Source organism: Aptenodytes forsteri, unplaced genomic scaffold (assembly GCF_000699145.1).
Source record: "Aptenodytes forsteri isolate BGI_AS27 unplaced genomic scaffold, ASM69914v1 Scaffold317, whole genome shotgun sequence".
Taxonomy (NCBI): Eukaryota; Metazoa; Chordata; class Aves; order Sphenisciformes; family Spheniscidae; genus Aptenodytes; species Aptenodytes forsteri.
The window spans coordinates 198710-208680 of NW_008794415.1; the positions used below are offsets into that span (position 1 = coordinate 198710).

The window sequence follows — 9971 nt, forward strand, 5'->3', positions numbered from 1 at the left end:
TTTTTTTTGTTTGGGGTTGCCCCCCCCCCCCCCGAATTTGGGCTTTGCAGATTTTTGCCGATGTTCTGTATGTGTAAATGGAGATATTAGGGGAGAACTTGTCTGTCCTACCTGTTAGCTATAGAATGGCTGTTAATCTTTTGAAAATCTGGATTGGCTATTCAGATGTGAAAATAGATGTTCATAAATCTTAAAAGCAGACTGGTTTGTATGTCAGAAAACAGTTACATTTCATTTATTGGTAAGCTGCTTATGATAAGGATGTCAGTCTCCAGCTGAGCACAGGGCTTGTCTCCCATATTTAGGTTTGCAAAGAACTTAGAGCCAAAATTCCCAATTGAGTCTGCGTCTGGTTTTGACCGTGCATGGATATCCTGTCAGCAGAAGAGAAAATAACACATCTATTTTTAAGTTAGCTGGAATTCTGAAGGCACAAACCACCTGGTATCACTAAGCAGCTTTGGCTGAATGTGTGCAGTGGTCACACCAAGGAAACAGCTTCTTAACCTTTGCTGCCGCCTCCTGACCGACTTGTGATGCTGCCTCTCGGAAGGGCTGGATGTGCTAAACTCCTTAGGAGTTTGGTTTGGAGTTAAAATAAAAAAATTAAAATCTGTAATCTTTACATCAGGCGGTTTGGGGAATTAAAGAGCAGTTGTATGGGTGACTTATTTGTGTTTTTTAAGTAGATGTGCTCTTGTATAAAAGTCGATATATTCAAAGTCTCAAAATGGAAAACACTAGCTTTAGACACTGTTAATCTAGCAAATTACTTAACAAATTCATTCCTAGGACTGTGTCCTAACGTTGGGACTGAGATTAAATACTGAATTGGAAATATTCACAGGAAATAATGTGTCAGAGCCTGTGCTTCCCCCCCCCCCCACAGTAAAAGAATTTACAGTTCATTAAAATCTGTAGCAGAATGACATGTTTTCTGTTTGAAATATTACCTCAGTGTTAGTTAGCTCTGATGCCATGGCCCACTGGAGCAGTTTTGAACTTTCTTTCCGGTTAATTACTTGTCCCTTGCCAGTGTCACACGGGCTCTTTCAGTAACAATATTTTCGCATAAGTATTCTTTCTGAGGTTGTGGTATCATTCATCATGCTGGAATAGCTATATTTTTTTATTAATTTTTTTTTTCATTCATCATGCTGGAATAGCAAGATTTTTTTATTAATTTTTTTTTCCATTTTGAGGCTCAAAGAAAAGCCACATGGGTCTTGTGCTATATGCCGTTTTAGCCTCTACAACCTGTGTTCTTTGTCAAAGATTGTGTCTTTAGTCTTTCATCAATTAAAGATAGGGCAGATACCGACCCTCAAAACAAGTATCACCCACAGCATCACCCAGAGTTTTTAGTTTGGTTCTTTTTTGTTGTTGGGTTTTTGACTCTCATGTTCATGAGTCAAAAGTTCCAAGACTTTATTTAAACTTGGGAAAATAACAAGTGAATACAAAAATATTTTATCTTGGTAAGATTACATCATTTAAGAACAGATAGAAAATTTTTGTGGCTTTTGTTGATGAAAGTATGGAACAGCCTATGTTATCCCATTGGAAATTGTCAAAGTTAGTACTGTCTGCTGAATGTGAGATTATTCTACCAGAAATCAGGCAATGTATGCTACCTTTTTTGAATTTAATTCCTGTTTTACTGAAATAGGCGTAGTAGTTATATGAATCCAGTCTATACATACACAAAATAAGACTGCCATTGAATGGCTTCAGAGCAGGTGACTGATTATAATGGGCCAATCATTGCATTAGGAAGACTTCTAATATCTATCTCTAAACAAATAGACCGTTGCTTGTCACTTGCCACGAGAGTGTTTTATTCTATGTGGTGTTGACATGGATACTTCAATGCTTCCTTTATTTACTGTTAACTAGGAGCTGTGTTGTTCAGAAATTGTGCATTTTTAAAGAATTATTCTTTGCCTTTGCCTGTGAATAAAAGGAGCTTCTAGAGTGTGAGTGTAGTAGTGCTGGCCCAGGCACCCTCATGTTGTGTGTTTAGGGCACATGACAGTGCTCTCTGTCTGCTCAGCATCTCTACAAACTGTACAGTTTGCTGCAAGTTTTTAAATCTGTTTCAAAGAATGCATAATGTATTTCTCTAAAAAAAAAAAAAACCCAAACAAACAAAACACACCACCACCACCAACAACAAACCAAAACACCCCCCAATCCCTACAGTATTCATTCCATTTAGTTATTATTACATGATGTGAAACTTCAGAAATCATAGTTTTTATTTTGTAATTTAAATTACTTTGGATGTTTGAATAAACATGCTTTTATAATAAGCTGCTTTTGAAAATGTGCTTTTAATTAGATGAAATGTTAAGATGATCTTGAAAACATGCCTATAGGACTTAAATTGTGGTAATTGCCTATTTTCTGTTAACATAAAAAAAAAAACCCAACGAACATTTCCTCCAGATTATTTTGGATGAATATAAGATCTGACTTTCTGTGACAGATTGTCTTCAAAATGGTTATTTTGATCAATGTCAAATCTTTAATTGTCCTGTTGTGTTGTGTGTTGTTTGTTTTTTGTAACCTCTGAGGAATTACAAAGAAGGAATTGGACTGTATTTCTGCTTATTTTGAAATAATTTTTTTCTACCCCCAGACTTGAGGAAAGACCAGATCAATTCAGAAGTTAACTACAGACCTCATGTTAATTTCCCCACAGAATTACATTTGCAGGTGCCCAGTCCTCCAGTAAAGAGGTAACTAATACTGGCATTAATTTACTGTGTAATAGTTTAAGAAATACTGAATTCTGTTACGTGGTAGTAGTCAATATTAAGCATGCAAAAGTTAAGGCATTGAATATTTTTGACAGACAATGCCTTTTGTATTTTACATAATTGATAGGGCTAAATGCTCTATGTCTTTATTTTAATTTTGATGTGGTAACTGAAACCAAATTGCTTACATCGTTTTACATCGTTTTAAACCATCTTACCAGAGCAAAAAGTTTTAATAGTTTTCTGTTTTGAATTTATATACTACAACAGGCAGTGATTAACCAATTTGTTGTTAGCGCAATAACCTCATAAAGTTTTGAAAAGTTTGGCTGGAAGGGGAGGAAAAGGTAACTTCTGTTTAGAAGCTGCTGCTATATACCTGTTGTTTCTAATTTGAACTGTAAGTGCTCAGTACCTCCTAAAAATCAAGAATCTGAATACAAATTTAGCACCCAAAAGTAACATCTAATATTTGAAAAGTGGATGTATCAGACAGGGTTTCAGGGATGCTTAGAGGAGAGCAGAGGTCATGTTTGACATAGTCCTGAATGTTGAAGGAACTTACCTTACCTTACAGATATTCAATCTCTTGCATAGATTTTTTTTTTTTGGGGGGGGGGGGCATTTTACATTTCAAATGAAAGAAACCTTGGAGTGATTTAATACAACTTTTAATCAAATGGCTGTATGTTAAGCAGATCCCAATTCTCTAGTCAGTTTGAATATTTAAGCAGTGTTACCAAGGCTGTCTTGAAAAAAATCCTTGGGTTATTTGAGCTTTTTCTTATGTTTTTATGGATACTTACATCCTGTGTGTTTTTGTACTTTAGAGCTGAAATGCCTGAGACCAATAGGAAACTTCTCCCATCATCAGCTCTACAGCCAGTTCTTAAAGACATTGTAAAGTCAGAAAGTAGGAACAAGGCAAACGAACAGAATTCTTCAGAGTGGCTTAATCCAGACAAGTTTGAGAAGATGAATGTGTCAGTATATTGTGCTGATGGCATATCCCACCCCTATACAGAAAATGTCTCTGGAAGGAAGCTGATCAACAGTGACTTTCACTCCTCTTCCCAGCCGCAGTCTCATCACGCAAGAACGTTTGGTCCCAAGGTGGGGTTGTTGCCTTGCGTGCCACAGAACCTGTCGGAAAGGCCCATGGTGCTTCCCCCTCCTGGTGAGCATGCCGGGCACCCACTCCGAAGGGCGGATGCTCTTTGGGTGCCTGAAGCAGTGTACCAGAATCTTCCTCCCCCTTTACCGCCGAAGAAGTATGCTCTGAATACTTTGCCAGGATCAGAAAATAACTCGGCAGCTGATGTAAAATCAACAGAAGTGTTGCAAAATAATCCGTTAAGGCAAACAGGTACACCTTTAAAATCTGCATCAGAAGCAAGCGTATTTACAAATGAACAAAGGCTTAAAGAGCCGTTTCAAGGGAATGAACTGTTTGTTCATAAACCGGATTCTCCACCTTGCTTACCAGCTAATGACTTTTGGACTGTGTCTGAAAACTTTTTAAAGAAAGGATCTCGTCATACGGGACCACGTGCTGGCTATGTGGATGGAAATGATAGTGTATCCCTAACAACTTACTTTTCAGTAGACAGCTGTATGACTGACACATACAGGATGAAATATCATCAGAGACCCAAGCTGTATTTTACAGATAGTGGAAGCTTTCACAAAGAAAAGCATCCTCCATCAGCGGGAGTAGAACTGAATGCTACATACCATGCTACTCTTGAGCCCAGGCATCCCGCATCCGAGCAGAGGTACGAGGCAAATGTAGAAGGCATACACTGCAGTAGATAAATTCTTAAAAAAGAGAAAAATCTGGATCTGACTTCTGCATTTCATGTGGTCTGTAGATGGGCACAAACCTTGAATCTCTGTGTGTGTGATAACTAGGTACCCAGTTGACTGTACTTCACTTAGGAGTTATGACTGGTTAAATGAATATACAAATAGAGATGAACAGAGGAGTAGAGGTGCTAAACTTCTGGTTCTTTGATTTGTTACTCTAGTTGCCTTAATGCTTACCTGTTACTCAGCTTGTCTTCTAGTTTATATTAAAAATGGTCCCTTTGGGTCTATGCATCTTACAGCAGTGGGGTTGACTAGATGTTAACTAATTTTGTACAAAGATTTAATTAGTTGCAGTTTAAAAAATGTTCCTTCAGACTGGTCACTACATCCTTAGACTAACAAAAGGGATAAACATATTACCATATATAATGCGGTAAGTGTAGTTACAATAGAGCAGTATTTGTCCTTATAGATAGCAGGAGGTGGCATGGTTTTTTTCAACCGACTTTTCTGAGAGTCTGTACTTTCACAAACCTTCAAGTGTCTTTAATACAAGTTTACCCAGAGAATTTCTAACTTTTTATTTGAAAAGCCTTAATAATAATACTACTTAAAAAATGGTTCTGGTTTGCAAGCGTTAAATAAGATTTTCAAAGGGAATTCAAGTAAAAAGCAGTAATAGACTATCCTATTAGTATACCTGCTCTATGTTAGTGTACATTTTTAAACACATTTATCAGATTTGTTCACCCTATAAGCTATATACTTTAACTTATTAAAATTAAACTTAACCACATAAGCTACAAACTGATATAGCAGAATAGGACGCTAATTTTAAAATAGTTATCATGCAACTATGAAAGATTAATTTTGTAAGGTTTTAGATGTATTTACTACTTATGTTCAGTTCTGATTTATTCTACAATTGCATGCAAAGTCAATGCTGCTATTTATTGAACTTCCTGTCTTTTTTCAGCTTGACATTTTGAGCAATGTTTAATGGGGATCAGACATTTGATTTTACTGATGTTTTTTCCTATTCGGAGCAGTCCTACACACGGATACGTTCTGTATTAGCAGATCAGGCTGGCTGAACCTGCAGCCGTTCAGACTGCAGTGGCCGAGGGGGCGTGAAAAGAAGAGGTTCCTCTCTTGCTCTGCCGTAGCACTCTGCCCTGCAGTTTGGCAGCTCTGGCATTTACCACGTCTTTTGTTAACCTGAGTTTATTTCAGTAACAAAGAGGAGGGGATTTATTTGGCTTTTATTTGGTTAGTTAAAACAGTGCACAGAACTATCTAGTGAGTGCTGGGGCTCAGCACGTGGCCCAGCAGGGGCTGGGGAGGGAAGAAGGGCGAACAGGATTTTGCCCTCGTGGCAGCCCTGAGCGTTTGAAATGACCCACTGTGTCATGTGGCGTCAGAGGCAGGGGCTTGGAGTTCTGTTTCAGTCTTATCGTAACATTGAACAATGTATAATTCAGAATTAATGTCAGCAAAGCCTGACGCAACCCGAAAAGGCTAAATTTTGCCATTATTCGTATTAGAGTGTTAACTTGGGGTGCTGCTGATTACATCTAAACATCGATGCCTTTTAGTTATGAAAATAATGCAAGAAGGTTAAATATGCATAATAAACACTCTTGCTCGTACTTGCACTGTTAGTGAGAAAGGCTTTTTTATGTTTATAAACCTTATGTGAGTTTTAGTGCTTCAACCAAATGTTTGGCAATTGTTTAGCATGATTATCCAAGGTGTACATTTAAACAGTTGTTTTGGTTATTCTGTGTCAAGGTCAGGGTTTTTTTTTTAAACTACATGTAACTTACAGTAGAATGGGAACATGATATATGCAACAAACCAGGTATCTCAGATTAATCTTCTTATTTCTACCTTCTTGATCAAAATTTATTGTAGCACTTGGAAAAAAATGAATTCTAGAATTTGTAGTGCAAATAATTATGCATGTTTAGGTATGGCTGCTGGTAAAAAAAATTACCCTTTTGTAAGAAAATCAGTGGAATACAGAAAAAGAACCCTGAAAATGTAAGAACTTGGAAGATTCCTAGTTGTAAAATTTTTGAGAGATTTCAGAACCTGTAAATTAAAAGTTTTCTAGTTCATCTAGCAATGTTACATAATATACATAGCCAGTTAAATAAAACTGTCTTCTAATACTTGTGTAAAAAAACAAAGATTATTGGAATTTGTAAATAATGTATAATTTGTAAAATGTTTTGCAAAAAATCTTGTATTTGAAATGACAGTATTTTTATGTATTAATAGCACAGCAACAACTGTGAATGATGTTAGAACACTTATTTTTAAACATGCATAGCAATGTTCATACTTCTGTACAATGAGCAATACAAATGCCTATTACTGATACCAATGAATTTGGCCTCCAGTAAGCACAACTGGTAAACTTCTTTTTAAAGTAGCTGCAGTAATTTAGACGTACTTCAGTCTCCTTGCTTTGCTTGAAACAATCTTACCAGACAACTTTCTATGTGACCATGTTTACCAGGTATTTAATTATAGTAAATAGACAGCTAATCGAGGCACCTTTGTTTTTATATTTGACTCTGCACTCCATGTATGTATGTACCTAATATTTGCTAACTAATATGTGATAACTTGTTTTAACTTACCTAGGGTGCCTATTTATTTTTTTATAAATGTCCCCTTCTGGCTATAGATTTGTATAAGAGCCTAGACAACTTTTGTAACAGTAAAGACATTAACAAGTCTTTTAATTAATATATTTTTCAGTCTCTTGTAATTAATATATTTTTCAGTCTTTATTAGAATTATTTTGCAAAGTTCTGCTTGTTCAAACTATCAGAAGAAAATTTAAAATATCTGTCTTCTGTTTTTTGTGGTGGTGGTTGTTACCTTTTTTTTTTTAAAAAAAGTAAAATTCATCTTCTGAAGTTTTTATTTATAAAAGTGTTAAATCTATTTAGCTTTCTAAATACCTGTGAAATACATAAAGCTATTTTAATACCATGATCCCACAGACTTGGTGACAACTCATTGATTAGTTACACAAGCTGTCTTTCTACCTTACTACCTTTGCTCTATTAGGGATAAGTGGAAACTTGCCTTGATACATGTATTCACGTGCTCCAGGAGCATATGATCTGGCATATTCAGATCTGGCTGAAGGAGAAAACTAAATTACTAGAAGATACCTTGAAATTTCTTTTAACTTTCTAAAGGCTATTAAGACTTCTTCTCACCTGTCTTCCTTACCAAAAGAGAAATGGAGCGACTTTACAGTGCTTCCCTAATAGGCTGTTCCCTTGAGATTTCCATGGTGGAATCTGAAATCATGTTGGGGGGGGGGGGGAAGTAGTGATCTCTTTAATAGCTTCATTTGAAAAACTAGAAAACCCATTTTCCTATTTGTGAGAAATGCAGTCACAGTTCAGTGCTCTTCTGCACCGTGAGTCAAGAACTCTGAAACCACTGACTTATTTTGTAGGTACCAGCAGCCAAGATCATAAATGCTAGCAGGTAAAGGCATCTCAGTTCTTAAAAGCATAGGTCTGATACATCAAGAAAGCCACTGTCCATTTGAAAAACTAGAAAACCCATTTTCCTATTTGTGAGAAATGCAGTCACAGTTCAGTGCTCTTCTGCACCGTGAGTCAAGAACTCTGAAACCACTGACTTATTTTGTAGGTACCAGCAGCCAAGATCATAAATGCTAGCAGGTAAAGGCATCTCAGTTCTTAAAAGCATAGGTCTGATACATCAAGAAAGCCACTGTCAAGGGAAGAATTGTCTTTAACAATGAAAGAAAAATAAAGGGAAAGAGAGCATATGCCCACTTTTGCATCCCAAATCCTATTTAACCTGTTAGTAGCCTGTTCTCATTTAATTTGTTAGAAGACACTAAAACACTCTACACTTCGAAGTCTCTGGAATCTAGTTATTTTATTTATTCCTGAAGAAAACCCAACAACCATGAATTGTACTTCTCAGAACTAGAAACTAGTTAGAAACAAGAGAAAAATACTCGAGGAAACTGAACACCCTTCATCTATAGTTGAAGACTGTCTTCCTGAAAACCTGATCAGGTAAAAAGCCTACTCCATGTACTTAGCTTCCTTTTCTTTCTCCCGAGAATGCAAGAGATTCCTTGATTTAACACTGTTTTGAAAAATCTCCCTATAGTGAGATAGAGGAAACTTTGATGGGGCACACAGACGTTGAAACCTATTACTTATTACTGTCTACTTACAGTCATGCATGGAAGGTATATGGAAGAGGGTACTTTACATGTAACCCGGTAGCTACTCAAGGAGGCTGTTCTTGTAAGATCGCTCTTTCACTGTTTATAGCAAGGAAATCGGGACCTGTTTTATCTACATCAGTAAGTGAGGACAGTAGGCTGCTACCGCTGTTAAACACTGGAGGTCGCTCCTTCACTGTTTACAGCAAGGAAATTGGGACCTGTTTTATCTACATCAGTGAGGACAGTAGGCTGCTACCGCTGTTAAACACTGGCATGATTCAGAAGACATAGTAACTGCTGAAGCTAGAATCTCGTGCATGCTGTGGTATAAAGAGAGAATGGTTTTCTATTATACCTAACAGCATCAAACCCTCATGATTAACTTTTTGAAAGTAAAACAGCTGCATAAGCTTCAGCTATTGAGGGAAGAGGTCTGAGTTACAACTTCAGTCTGCGTAAGAGCTGGATTTTATTCTCAGCCACTCTAGTGTCTGTCCTTTCAGTTGATTTTATTCAAATAGTACATGTTTTCATTTCTGCTTAACAAACCTTTAGGCACCAATTACAAAAGCACAGTCAAGCTGTCTTATGTGACCTTTAAGGCACAGTTTAGAACACAGAAACAGGATACAGGTAAAAACCTGAACAGTAATACTTGTGATACAGCCAGAGCTATGTTATGACACAGTATATGTATGTGCCTCTTGCATTCAGAGGCAAGTGGAGTGGTGTTCCCAGTTGTTTATACTGGACAAATGGTCCTCCTCTTCCACTGCTTGTTTTCTTAAGGTGCATCCTGTGATTAAATAGCGGCTCTACAGAGAACAGAAGAAGTCTGGTTACTTTTGCAGTGCTATACAGTCCTTTGGAAGATACCGCAAACATGAAACAAGCATCAAGCATGCTTTCTGATCCAAGAACCGATACTATATTTTTTTGCTTAAAAAAAGGAAAATCAAGCTGCCGATTGGTTGGAATTAGCTTTCCATTTCTTCGGAGGTACTTGTGCTTTCCAGGCCTTTTGAGGGGAGGCTGCTGGGACGCTCCAGGCGAGCAAAGCCGAAGCCGCTACCAGGTGCCCGCTCCCCTGCCAGGCAGTACCCTCCCCCAGGCTCGTCCGCGCGGGTCACCCGTGGGCACCCCAGCGAGGCACTGCCCGT

At 37.5% G+C, this 9971-nt stretch overlaps 1 protein-coding gene across 1 annotated transcript in view; it reads left to right on the plus strand.

Annotated features, from left to right (window-relative positions):
* USP53 (ubiquitin specific peptidase 53) overlaps positions 1-7346 on the plus strand; it is a 32491-nt gene extending 25145 nt beyond the window's left edge. Inside the window, 2 exon segments of the mRNA XM_019474658.1 lie at positions 2642-2741; positions 3593-7346. Of these exon segments, the coding sequence (XP_019330203.1) occupies positions 2642-2741; positions 3593-4577 (1085 nt within the window). The 3' untranslated portion in view covers positions 4578-7346.
* Positions 7347-9971: the final 2625 nt, after the last annotated feature.